Below are 14,040 nucleotides of genomic sequence, written 5' to 3'. Positions count from 1 at the left end.
GTCGCCCAAAGTTTCCTTGTGAGGCAACTTGGGGTGACTTTGGAAAGCTAAAGTGACACTTATGTTTGTGGAGTTGATTAATCACATAGTGACTAACCTACTTGTGTGTCATGGCCTGAGAGAAACAAGAGGAAGGAGAGCTCTGCTCTAGAAGGCTTGCAGTTTAAGTGGGTTGGTAACTTACACAAACAGGTAATAGCATTAAACAAAGTATTCTTCTATTAAAGGGGTGGTTCACCTTTACGTTAACGTCTAGTATGTTATAGAATGGCCAATTATAAATAACTTCTCAATTGGTCTTCATTGTTTATTTTCATAGTTTTTGAGTTATGTGCCTTCTTCTAACCCTTTCCAACATTCAAATGGGGGTCACTGACCCCAGAAGCCTAAACAATTGCTCTGTGAGGCTACAATTTTCTTGTTATCTTTTGGAAGAGAAGCCTTGAAAATAAAGACAGCTCGAGAATGTTTAAGCAGAGGAAGGCAGGGATATGGAGGCTAAGTCATCTTGAGAACCTTTAATCCAAGCCTGGGCACCTATATAATGTAGCCATAGCTGCATCTGTTTAAAGAAGATGGAAGCTGCAGTTCCACAACAGCCATAGATAGATCTCGCTACATAGGCCAGCCAGTGCACATACTCTCATACACTAAAACCCATATTATTTTTAATGCTTTAACAAAATAAAAAGGAAAAGCTGAAAGCAAATCCAGATAAATACATACTCCCCCTTTACTCCTACTTGTGTGACTGTCAATATGAAGAATAAAAATAATAATAGGGGTATAAAAGCCATGCTTGCAGCAGCCCACTCCCTCTGCTGCCAGATTCAGCTTGGGTTCTGTTAATAACTCCTTTGTGCTCACTGCAACTGACGTCAAATTCCAAGCAGTCACTCTACTTTCTGCCCCCTCTGGTGAGTACAAATATAGCTCAGTAGAAGGTACCACATTCCAGCAGTTACAATACTTACAAGCAGCAATGTGTCAGAAAAGAATATGAAATAGGTCAAGTGAAAGGATTTGGCAGTCGAAACATGCAGATATTGCACCTTCCATTTATTGAGCTACTAAACCTGTTAATGGTATTGACCCTTGTAGCCAGCAAAGGAAGAATGAAATCTGCTTCTCAGGGATCATTTAAGAAGGTCAGGAAGAGACTTTTTTAATTAAAGGGCCTGTTCCATTTTGCACTGACTGCAAACAGGTGCTCAACAGTTATGCGCTCAAATTAATAAAGCATAACTTATCAATGGTCTGTTGGGCTACTACTGTAATTCAAACATGAATCAAGGCCTTATTAAATGCTTATGTATAGATGATTTCTTAAAATGTGGAGCTTTAGCACACACTCCGCTAAAGATCCAGTGTAAATCAGGGGTCAGCCTCAAGGCTCTATGGTTCTACATTACAGTTCAGATCATGCTTCTCTAGGTATTGCTTGTAGTTTATAGCTTCTGTAGGGCTGCAAAGTCGAGACTCTAGACTGTGGGTGCTGGCAACTCTGCACCCCCACAGAAGCTGCAATCTATGACTCCAAGCAATAAGTGATCCCTCGTTGATGTTGCTCCCAGTGGCCTCAAAATAAGTGCCATTTTTAAATCTCTGGCTTAGAGACAAGTTTTGGAAGCACAGAGACACAGTTTTACTCCAAGCAGAGCCTCCTGCAGACTAGCAGTCCATATGAGGCTACCAAATAGTAAATCACAGTCCTTATTTGGCATCCCCAAAAAACTTTCCTCATGCATATGTGGCTCAACAACACTTTCTATATCTGAGTGTAGCTTACAAGTAAAAATGGTAAAGAATACCTTGTCTAGAGCCACTGCTGCTTCACTTCATGCAGAATGTAACATGGGCTGCTTAGACACACATTTTTATTATTCTTTGATAGCACACCAGCAATGTTTAAGAATAAAGGTTCATAATGCTGGGTCAAGTCTGTACTCTAATTTTTGCTGACCTGCAATTAATAGAGCAGGCGGTGCCATGCTGCAATTTACAGCAGGCAATGGAGTAACAGGCACAAAGTTTGCTCCTGATCTAATAACCCAAGCAGCAGTAAGCTCATCTATTTCTGGAACACATCCCAACTCTTTTTCCTTGGTCTAAGCAAACAATTCTGAAGCAATCCCAATACAACCACTATTAAAATCTCCCTACAGCATAGGCTGGCAATCCTGTTTTTAGCACAGCAGCAGCAGCAGCTTCCAGCATCTGTTTCCATGGTAATGTGACTTCTCCAGCTCTCCATTGGGTTTAGCTTAGGACAATGCATACAACCACGTGTCCTGCACACCACTGCCTACACCGCACAAAATGACATCACCGTAACTATGGAGACCTACAGCTGAGGCTGTTCCTGCCCTTTCCACTGTAATGTGCATCCTTCATGCACAAGATGATGTTAATCTAATTAGTTCCCTAAGAGGATGTACAGTATCTCAGTAAGCAACATACGTGGGCTTAGCTCAGTAGTACTTCTCTTATCAAAAAACTGCAAAAGACCTTTTTTTTATTGGGGCTGCCATATTATGATTATGCATTCGGTTACTGTTGCTACCCATTAAACTTTTCTGCTTTGCCTTAAAGGCGTTGGTGCTGATAAAATATTCATAAGTTAGGGGGCATTTAGTAAAGATCCATAAAAGGTTCCTTTTAAAGGACAAGGACACCCCAATCCCTTGGGTAGCCACCCAATAAATATACCCTCCAGAATGATATGGCATTAAAGAGTTAAAGGCAGCGCTTAAAAGAATCAACCTAGGGAGTCAGAATTGTGCTAAAAATGGTGCAGTCTGTGTGCCTGAATATGATATGTGTATTTATATATACAGAGGGTGTGCTCTCTATGTAAACTTTTTATACACCTTCCAAAAAAATTGCTGCCCGTTACTAAATATTTTGCTTAGTATTGCTTAATTTGCATGCTGAGATTATCAAAGCATCCATTATCTGAAATTTCAAAGCATCCAGTATCTGGAATTTTTCCAGATAAGGTGCTTTTCTAAGATCAGTCTTACATCATCTCAAACACATCAAAATAGTAACTAAACCCAATACAATAATTTTGCTATTATGCATATATACCAGTTTAGTTAACAACATTAGACTTTGTTAACAAAGTGCTGGGCAGAGTGGAAAGTGCTTTACCTTTACGCTTTGCCCTACACTTTCAAGAAGAGCCACAAGTGATGTGTTCATACGGGTAAGGAAGGGGAAGACAGAGAAGTACCTTATTAACTTTCACATCATTTAAATGCACAAGTTAGAGAAAGGTGGCTAGTGCAGGGTTAAGGATAGATGGAAAGTACGGCCTTGTGTCTGCTGATGGATTTTTATTCCAGTGTGTGGAGCAGAGAGCAGCAATGTCCCTCTAGCAAGTCAAATGCGAATGAGCACTAAGGTGTACAATTTTGAGCCACTCGGTGCTCCTGTATTTGGGGCAGGGGCATTATTAAAAGATGTCCATTATGTTTATATTACAGAGAAACAGTGTATCTGGTAAAAATGAAGATTGTTTACACTGCATAAAGGTTTTTCAGATAATAGAACCCTCACCTGTGTACAAGCAGGGCAGTATATTCTGTGATCTAGCATCTTTTGTCTGACTGAACAGTAGACAGCAAGAGCTTGCCTGTGGCCTTCTACCTTTTCATATGGTATCAGAAAGAATTAAAAGCTCAAAGGGCAACAACATCAAGAGGTTTGAAAGTACAGCATAATAGGCTCCAGAACACAGTGTTGACTCTCCAAACACACCACTACAGCTCACTTCAGACTGTCAAGACTTAGAAGTGCAATAATCTCACCTCTCCCTTTTTTATGTATTCCACAAGCTTTCATAACAAGAGCACCAAAGTTTAGAAGTTTTATTCCCTTTTTCTCTACAGAATGCAAAAATGCAAGATGAAATCAAAGAATCTCTGGCTACTATGATTTACAACTCAGCCACTGGATAGATAAAGGTGCCAAGATACATAATTGGTTGTTAACTGGGATCAGAGGCAGTAGTACAAAGCTGGACTTTTCTGAAAGGTACAGGATGGGGGGGACAAACCAAAAATTAAATGCTGTGTTAGTGGTTAGTGGATTGTGCCATAGCAGAAAATTACACATGAAAATCCAATTTTTGTTTTAAACCTCTGCAGAAATAGTTAGCTGGGAATGCTCCTGAACTTTTTTCACTTGGTATGAAAATGAAACAAATTTTTTTTTTAAATTATGAAATGAAAAAAATGATATTAAACAACAAAATACACATTAATTTTAAGAAGCTAACAAAAACTATTGTTCCAGGGCCCTGTAATCTAATTTGGGAGGTAAACTAAGAAGCGACCAGAAGCTGCACTGTAAGACAGGTGTTCCACAAAAATACAAAACAAGAGTTTCAGACCTGGATCATGTAGAGCTGTGCGATCCGGTATTCCTCCACAGTCATGGGAAGCGGGATGCGATATTCTTTAATTAGCATCTTGAAGACCACGTCTCGGCTTCTCCAAAACTGATAGAATCAGTTGCACAGAGAGAACTGCTTAAGGGTTTTTAAATGAGTGCCTGGAAAGTCATTTGGGGGGAAACCTGAAACAAGACAAAAACATGACAGTTATTTTTCTGTCTGCTGTGTGGATGAAACGTATCTCCTTGTGTCTTCTTCAATGCCTCATGATCTTTTGAGTAAGAATTAATATACTGTACAGCAGACTTTTTTAACCTTTTTGTTGCAAACTCATCAGCAACACACAGACAGGCAAATAACCAGTGACCGATGCCCTTGCAAGCAGAGACTTCAATCCATGCCAAGTCAGTGGAATGTTGTACAGATAATTGTGAAAGTCCCAATGGACAAGTACAGTTATATAGAGTTTATTTTTGGAGGATTAATAGTGGTGCCAGCAAAAAAGAGACAGCAAAGCCAGTGTCATATAGTATATTTACAGTGTAAATAATGTTTAGGGGTACCTGACATGATAGACAGGAATATCAGGCAGTAATGAATAGAAATCCTCTTCCTTAGGGCAGGAAACCTGACCAGTCACATTTTAGGGCAGTGGTAGACAAGGAGATTAGTCGTCTGTGACAAATCTCCCTTTTTGCGGGCGACTAATCTCCCCAATATGCCATCCCACCAGCTTTAATGTAAATCGCCGGTGGGATGGCATATCGGGGAGATTAGTTGCCCACAACAAAGGAGATTTGTCAGACCATGTCAGACATGTTTGTGAACCAGCACAAGTTCTTCCATATTCCAAAAATATACACACACACACGTACATATCCTATCTCGGGTGCCCAGTAAAAGGTTCCAATACTACAAAAAAAAAAACCAGCACCACCGAGATTTCATGTGAAATAAACAAAACATGGACTGAAACATTACGCTGGCTATTCATGCTGTTTCAAATGCACTTTTTTTTTTTCACATGAAGTCTTGGTGGTCTTCTTTTTAGGTTTGTGCTACTCTCTGAACCTATATATATACAGTATATATTTATATGTATGTACACATACACATGTATATATAGATTTGTGTTTGTGAGTCAGGTTTCCTCCATATTCCAAAAACATACAGGCAGGATAATTGGCTCCAGGGACAGGGACCATAGATTGTAAACTACACTAGGATCTATACTGGAGATCCACTCCTGGGCTTGCACAAGTAAGGTCATGTGACCCTTAGTTGTGTGATTCATTTATTCTACTTTACCTGCCTGTACAGCAGCGGTTCTCAACCTGTGGGTCGGGACCCCTTTGGGGGTCGAACGACCCTTTCACAGGGGTTGCCTTAGACCATCAGAAAACACATATTTCTGATGGTCTTAGGAATAATTTTATGGTTGGGGGTCACCACAACATGAGGAACTGTATTAAAGGGTTGTGGCATTAGGAAGGTTGAGAACCACTGATGTACAGCATAGGAGACGTGTTAGTAGTAATGCCAAAACACTTTTTAATAAGATCTGTCCATTTTTTAGGCAATGGTTTGAAGCACAGCATACAACACTTGACTTTGCATTACTGACTGCACCCACTCTCTAATATGCAATCAATGGTCTGTGCTTCAGAGCTGTAGAGTGACTGCCACTGATTAATAGGTTTTCAATTTGAAAACATTGGGTTTTTTTTTTTAACCTGTTAAATTAAACATTTCAAATTTTGCCTTGATTTATTCAAAACCTTTCAGGAGCTGATTGCAACTTTATATTAATATATTTCCTCTTTGAAGTCACAGACAATATATCACTTTGTATCATTACTTGTGCCTCTATATCATCTCCTATGAGAATATGTTCAAAAAGATATACTGTAGGAATTTTCCATTTACTTAATATGAGCCAATTCTGGGAGATTTGAAGTTACAGCATTTTAAACAGAGGTACAACAGTGAATTAAAGAATAACAGGACCACTGTTAGCCTGATTGGCTAGTGGCCAGTTTTTCTATTTCCATTTTCCATTAGAACAGTTTGTTTTTTTAAGTAAAAAACCCCATTTAATGGATAAATCAAGGCAAACACAATGCAGATTATCATCTGCATTCTCAGCCACATATAAACTACCAAAGTACTTTGTCTATAATTCCATGGAAATCACATTTTCATGGGGGAAATCACTTCATACTGGTAAACAACCAACGCAAACAGTAAGGGCTCTGGCACACGGGGAGATTAGTCGCCTGCGACAAATCTCCCCGAAATACCATCCCACCGGCAAAAATGTAAATCGCCGGTGGGATGGCATATGCGGCGCCACGATTTCCCCGAAATCGCGGAAGTTGCCTTGAGAGGAAACCCAATGTACTGTAAACATTTATACTGATAAACACACTCACAATTAAAAACCAACATGTACCTTAATTAACTTTTAACAAATAATAAATACTTATCCTTAAAAGATTTAATTCATTGTCTAAAGGTAGAATCAGATTAAAGGGAAAGTTTACCTTTGAATAACCTTTAACATTTTATAGTTGCCCTATTCTAAGCACCTTTTCAGTTAAGCAACTATTCTAAGCAACTTTTAGTTTTATACGCCAGATTTAACAATATCCTAAGGCAAATGCAATGCCTGATATGGGCAGGGTGTTACTCAATATAATAACTGTAAAACGTGACGTGGTAATACAGACATCACCACCACCTCAGTTGCACATGACAAAAAAGAATTCTACTCACAGCCCATGAGGAGCTGTTGTGTGTGCGAAGATGGATAATTTGCAAAAGGAATCCTGAGCAGTTGTTGCGTTGTTACAATTCATCATTCTCAGTCATTGTACCTGAAGAGAAGATACGGCTTATCTCGTGCCAGGCCTCTGGCTATGAACTAAAACTGGTTTCACCATAAGGCAGATGCTGGAAGCCACCAAGCAACATTTTTTACATTAAAGACACATGTGTCCGAACCTAAGGCATTATCCTGCTGTGCATAAGCAGCTCTGTACCGCTAACACTGGTAACATACACATATCCTGGAAACCAAAGGACAGGAATTTGTAAGGCCAGCTAACACTCAACCTTCATCTTATTGTTTGCTGACACCAGAACCAAATAAGGGCACTGTATTTGAGAATATGACCTTTCACAGTAACATAATACTGCATTTCATGCCATTTAAAATAGCAGGAGGGAGCACAAAATTACAAATCTGGATAATATTGGGGCCATTAAACAGGTACATCTCACTACCAAAGACAGGAATACCTCCAATAACACAGACAGTGCTAGGTTTCATTCTTATCTACTCTTTAGCAAAGGAAGTTAAAGAAAAGGAACAAATGTAAATATTTCAATGCATCCATAGTCATAATATAAAACTAATACAACTGTTTTGAAGAAGTATGAATTGGACAATAAATTCAGCATAAATAGATATTATTTACTCTAGCTGCCAACTGGCTAGGAGGGGGTTAAGTATGCCTGGTTTGAGCTGTGACCTGTTGGCCCCTGAGTTACTATTATTTCTAGTAGCTGAAAATAGTATCTCTCTTGGGGAAGAGTCCATATGTTCCTCTGGATCTTTCACACAGGTCCATGCTGCTCCTTAATGTCTTCTAGGTAAATGCTGCTTCAGCCAATGTACGAAATGATAAGTAAAAGGATTGAGGCCTCTACCAAATCCCATAATATAGTGAAAAAATTCTAAAATGGAAGCATGTCTACAAGCAGTCAGCAGACTGTCAGCAGTCTACCTTGCTTTAGAACCAATTTGCTATAGTAGAGAGACAGTAATGCATGATGATGGGCTAACTATAAAGGCATTTACACTGGAAAGTTATTGATTTTGTTTTTGCTGTAGAAAAGGCAAGATCTTATTTGCAGCATTTCTAATAGCAAATATAGATTCAGTGGTATGAAAGAGTTGATGCACTGGAATATATATATATATATATATATATATATATAATTGTACCACACTGGGGCAATCTACAAACAATTTGGCCTGGAGCCTGGATTAAATGGCAGTTTGGATCAAACCAATTGTCCTTTCTTTAGTTTTAAGTGTATATATCATGCAGTAAATACAGCATCTTGTTCTATTTTTGTTTAACTACAGTGTATTTCACAGCAAGTATAACAACATATCAATGCAAAGTATGCTATTAAATATCAGTTTTGAAATTTTCTGGCCATGACCTGAAATAGACATACGACATTGTCTGCATGGCAGACTCTGAACCCCTTATCTGAATCTGTGCTGTGATTTATTTGCAACTAAAAATTTAGGAAAATTCCGGTGCTAAGATTTATTTAACAAGAGGAGTTATGTCACTTCATCTCGTGAAACTGTGATAAGCCTGGCAAGGAACAGGACTTTAAACTGCTAGCCTGGGACTATGGGCACCATATCAGGACTGCCCTACAAATGGAAAATGGAACACTAAGGTGGAAGGTATGCTTCTATAGTTTTATTCAGTATGTTGGATCTTATATAAAAAAAATAGAAGTTAGCTATCCTCACTTTAATATTAAGGTATGGTTCCTGGCCCGAGCATTATGTAGACAAAATTCATATCCACCTTCAGGTAACCCCAGAATCTGCCTCCTTTCCAAGGAGCTAAACACAGATAGTGATGTTACAATGCAGGGCAATGGCATAGAAACTGGTCACTGCTTTGCTATCCTTTCTTGGCATCTAAATCCCGAGACTCTCATTTACCATCAGTTTCTTAAATACACCCCCTCTAGCCACTACTGTCTTTTGGTTGGAGCTTTGTACTGGCCCATGAAACACCCAGCAGCCAATTATTTAAGTCCATATGACCCCCAAGGTCCTATAGCGATCCTATAGTGATTAGAGGCAACCTTCTGGTAAGATATTGGAAGTTGTAATTCAGCAATATCTGCACATTGCCCATGCCAGATAGCACATTATTTTTATTATTTATATTATTTTTATTTATTTATATGGCACTTTACAGAACATTATTCATATCTCTCCCTGTTGCAGTGGGGCTTACAATCTAAGGTCCCTATTACATTCATACACACTATGGCAGACAGAACAGGCAAGTATGTGGAAGTGTCTTGCTATCCAATATTTTTGGGTGCTACTAATTCTGAGTGATTTTCTGACCTTGCCGTTACAAGAGTTACAGACATCATTCTGCAACATCATCCATAAGACTTCTGTGTTGGCTTAGTCAGAAACTTCCCAGGTATGGAAGGCATAAACAAGACAATCTAAAATTAGGCTACAAATCTTTCCCAGAGAAAGTTTTGCTTGAGGATTTATTACCGCACTTATTGTACTATCAGTTCTCTAAAGCATTATGAATTATTGCTTCTACATGTAACCAAGTGTCCCCAAAAACTGGAAAAGACTAAAATATTTTTCTTTTTCGTCATCTGGCACAAATAATCTGGGAAGAGAGCCAGGGACTTGAACACTTCATTACAAGTCAATTTTCCTTTCAGCTATGAGTAATGGACAAAGCCTTCCTTGTGAATCTGCCTCCCTATGCAAAGGCAAAGCTCTCAGTATCCCAGTCATTCAAGTGCATATTCTAAGCATACTACACTGAGAAAGCTGTTTAAGCCTAGGGTATTTCTGAAACAGTAATACTAAGTGATTCAAAGGTACAAATTCAGTTAACTAAGTGTAAGTTGTAAAAGGCCTTTAGCTGTGCTTTAACTCCTTAGGTACAATTGCTTTTTATGGTACATTCTTAAAACCTATATCTATGATGAGGTTATGAGTCTACAGTCTGCATCAAAAGGCTGTGGGCTATAACAACAAGCACAAAAAACTCCTCCCAAATACCCAAAATAGGACATTTTAAATGCAAGTCAACAATCTCTATCCCATTTAGCAAAAATGTGGTCTTTTCATATAGGCCTAAGCCAATGGTGGCATGATTTTAGCAACAGCATTCCGCCCAGTCACCCCTGCCCCCTAGTTTCTACTGACACGGTGAGAACTGACTGTGCAGGAAATTTTTAACGTTGTCTCAATTTCTCTCTCTCGCCCTGTCAGTAAGAGCAAATTAGGAGTGGGAAACAGGCCGGCATGGGTTTGCCTAGGGGGCGGCCATTTTATGCCCCTGTGCTATGAAGCATAACAGATTATTTACTTTCTGGGAACCAATAAAGCCTATATTAGCTAGCAACTAGTAGCAGCTATTATATTATATGTTATATTATAACATACACCTTAGCTCCAATCTTAGCTTCTTCTCCAATACTTGTACATTACCATGTTGTACAGCTACAAAAATTAGAACTGCATTATATGGTAAAGCAGCAATGTCCAACCTACAACCCTCAAGCAGTGGAATTGACCCAACCTCCCAGACAACCTTTGCAGGACATCATTATACTGAACTATATTTACTTCTAACTTGTGATTATAAAGTGATTCACTGAGACCGACAGGCTGTCATCCAGACACAGGAAGGGGACTCCCATTTTAAAGCCAACAACATTCCCAGTGAGAGTTCTTACAGTGTTATAGCTTAGAAAACTATGTCAAGTGATGTATGGAATATCAGAATTGCAGTGTCAGAAGTCAGCAGCCAATATACTGTATGCCACCCCTCTCCAACCAAAAAAGAAATGTGATATTTTAATAGGTACTAACTTATAAAGAATGAAATACACATATTTGCATGGTGGATCAAGAAAAGCAGGTTAAGCCTTTAAACATTTAGAACACAACTCTATTTACACTGCACTAACACTTTATTTTGAAATAAATGTTAAGTAGAGATATGAGTACAAGTTATTACAATATAATGCTATATCCATACAAATAAATATGTATAAAATTTACCATAGTGCTCTTTTTTTCATTAAGGCCTCTCAAAGTCAACCAGGGTAATTTAGAAAAATCCCCTCAGAAATTAAAATTAAGTCTATAGTTGGCTGCAAACATTTTTACAGTATACTTTTTAACACTGCTACAACAGAGAAACTAGAACAAAGGAAAAATACTATTTAGGAGATGTTAGCATGATCTATAAAGTAGTATGTTTGTAGAGCTGGGAGTCGAATATGACCCAGAGGCCACGTGAGCACTCTTCATACATCTGCTTTCCTCCTGGCTGAATGAGACCTAGCTAAATTAGATATGCTTTTCATGCAGGCTGCAGAAGGTACTGCTCCCCTGCATTGATCTTTGGTGAGCTGATGTTCCTTTGAGCACTACATCATTTTATAAGCTTTACATTAAAAATAAAGGTGTTAAATGCTACTTTCCCTTCTTTCTATTAATAAAAGCACAATAAGTAAAGAGCAGATGATTAATTACAATATGCTAAATTGGGCCTCCTTGGGATAATATGTACTAGATGAAACACATGTAATTGCTTGGAACACCATTGGGATTCCATTATTGCCAGACAGATGAGCACTGGCATGGGGCAAAGCATCATGCCAGTCTACCCTCTCTCTAAATTGGACGCATGCTTCCCCTTGAATGGACTCATAGGGATTATCTCAACATGAAGCTTGCACAATTATAAAACTTGGAAGCAACAATCGGACTGGGCATCTGTTGTCTGCTGTTACATGCTTTTTTATATTTAGTAAAAAGAAAAACCAGGAACAGAGCTTCAGTGCAAAACAGAATGTTCTATCTCTGTTTTTCCTCCCTGGTTGGCATGTGCAGGCATAAGTCATTGTACCCAACACCAAGAATTCTTAAATGTGCATGGTTTTGTTGGTAAGTAATTTCCTGCTATACCTATTTCTTTCATACTACAGGTATGGGATCCCTTATCCGGAAACCCGTTATTCAGAAAGCCCCAGATTACGGAAAGCCTGTCTCCCATTGACTCCATTTTAATCAAATAATTTTAAAACTGATTTCCTTTTTCTCTGTAGTATTAAAACAAAACCTTGTAATTGATCCCAAGTAAGATATACAGTAAATAATCCTTATTGGATGCAAAACAATCCTATTAGGTTTGATTAATGTTTTATTAATTTTTTAGTAGACTTAAGGTAGAGATCCAAATTACGGAAAGACCCCTTATCCGGAATACCCTTGGTTCCGACCTGTATTTCCTCCTCCTATGGTTTTATATCCAGAAAAAATCCAAACATAGTTCTCTGTTCTGTTCCCCATCATGTAATGTACAGGGCTCAAAAAGAAAGTTAAAGGCAAAAATGCAGAATATTTTAATATTGTAAACCACAAGTAAAGTATTTAAAAGACATTTAGTGGCTTGCAACAATTTGTGGTATTTCTTAAACTTATATGAGGCTGCAATACAAATGCAGGCAATCCATATACAGTACATCAAGCTGATTTACAAAGCAAAAACAATGTTGGCTGATCTTTCATCTGTTTTTCTTAGACAGGAAAGCATGAATTTTATTCCACATATAGGGGAACAGCCATATTATAAGTAGCTTTACTTATAATATGGCTGTTCCCCTATATGTGTAAAACATTAAGGGTGTGTTTTATACATATTTTTTTTAATTTGGCTGACCACCATACTATTGTAATAAAGGATGGAATGCTTTCCATTTACTGCCTAAAAAATTCAGGGATAGATCTAATAAATACATGTTGCAGGGCATTTAAATTAAAGTGCAATCAGTGCAGCACTGCTAGCAGGATTTTCTAAACGTGTCCCTGAATTTTCAAGTGATCTGGTCACCCTACCCCATAAATCACGATGGGGCCGATTCACTAAAGATCGATGACGCTTATCGCATGTTTTTTTGCGTTAAAAAGCATGCGATAAATAAGTACCGATTCATCAAAGTCATTTTGCATTCGTTAATCCACATATCGCATGCGCAAAAAAATGCATCATTGCAAAGCATTATCTTTAACGCATTGTGTTAATTAGCGAATAGAAATAGTACTAATGCATGTTTCACAAAAGCATATGAAGCGCTAAACGCACAAAATATTGCATTAATCTGAGCAAATATTAACACCTACTTGGCGTACGCAGTACTTAAAGAAAATTTTGGTTCGTGAGACACAACATGGAGTTTGCAGTCGCATTTTTTTCAAGTATGTGTTTGCCCTAGAGTGATGCATCCTCCTTTTTTAGGGAAATGGGAATTTTCTGAACAGTAGTTTTCTGAAAGTAATGGTTACGTGCCCTTAATATCGCACGCGGGAAATAACACACACGCTGGAAAATAACGTAAGAAAATCGCTCGTTGTGAGTTAAATAACGCAAAGAACATCACTTCTTAATTATGACACATGTCCTTTTAGTGAATCGAGCGTTAAGTTGCAAAAAATAAGAAGTGATAACATTTTTAACGCATGCTATAAATAGCGCTCGTTTTATCGACCTTTAGTGAATCTGCCCCTATATCACTATAAAAAGAGCAAAAATTAGTAAGTAGAAGCAATAGAAATAAAGTTTTCAAAAAAGTCACTTATTGCACAGCTGTGAGACAGTTCAAAAGAACTTTTATCTAGTCTTCAGCCAAACAAGCTGCAAAGAGCACTTATCCCAAAGCTTACTTAGCTACCTGATGACCAGACTGATACATTTTACTGGCCAGTCTGGCTTTTTAAATGACTAGATCTGCAGGTATCAGATCTTTCATCACAGGTATACTTTATGGGT

At 38.3% G+C, this 14,040-nt stretch overlaps 1 protein-coding gene across 14 annotated transcripts in view; it reads right to left on the bottom strand.

Moving 5' to 3' along the window:
• Window positions 1-14,040, bottom strand: part of pitpnm2 (phosphatidylinositol transfer protein membrane associated 2) — a 155,210-nt gene that overhangs the window by 78,823 nt on the left and 62,347 nt on the right. For all 14 annotated transcript variants that reach the window (XM_031896469.1, XM_031896451.1, XM_031896458.1 and 11 more), the window contains 1 exon segment: window positions 4,397-4,581. In XM_031896469.1, the coding sequence (XP_031752329.1) occupies window positions 4,397-4,474 (78 nt within the window). In that variant the 5' untranslated portion in view covers window positions 4,475-4,581.

The sequence above is a fragment of the Xenopus tropicalis genome, chromosome 1, assembly GCF_000004195.4.
Source record: "Xenopus tropicalis strain Nigerian chromosome 1, UCB_Xtro_10.0, whole genome shotgun sequence".
In the NCBI taxonomy this organism is placed as follows: domain Eukaryota; kingdom Metazoa; phylum Chordata; class Amphibia; order Anura; family Pipidae; genus Xenopus; species Xenopus tropicalis.
The sequence above is the reverse complement of the archived record's forward strand: the minus strand, read 5'-3'. Positions and strand labels throughout refer to the sequence as shown.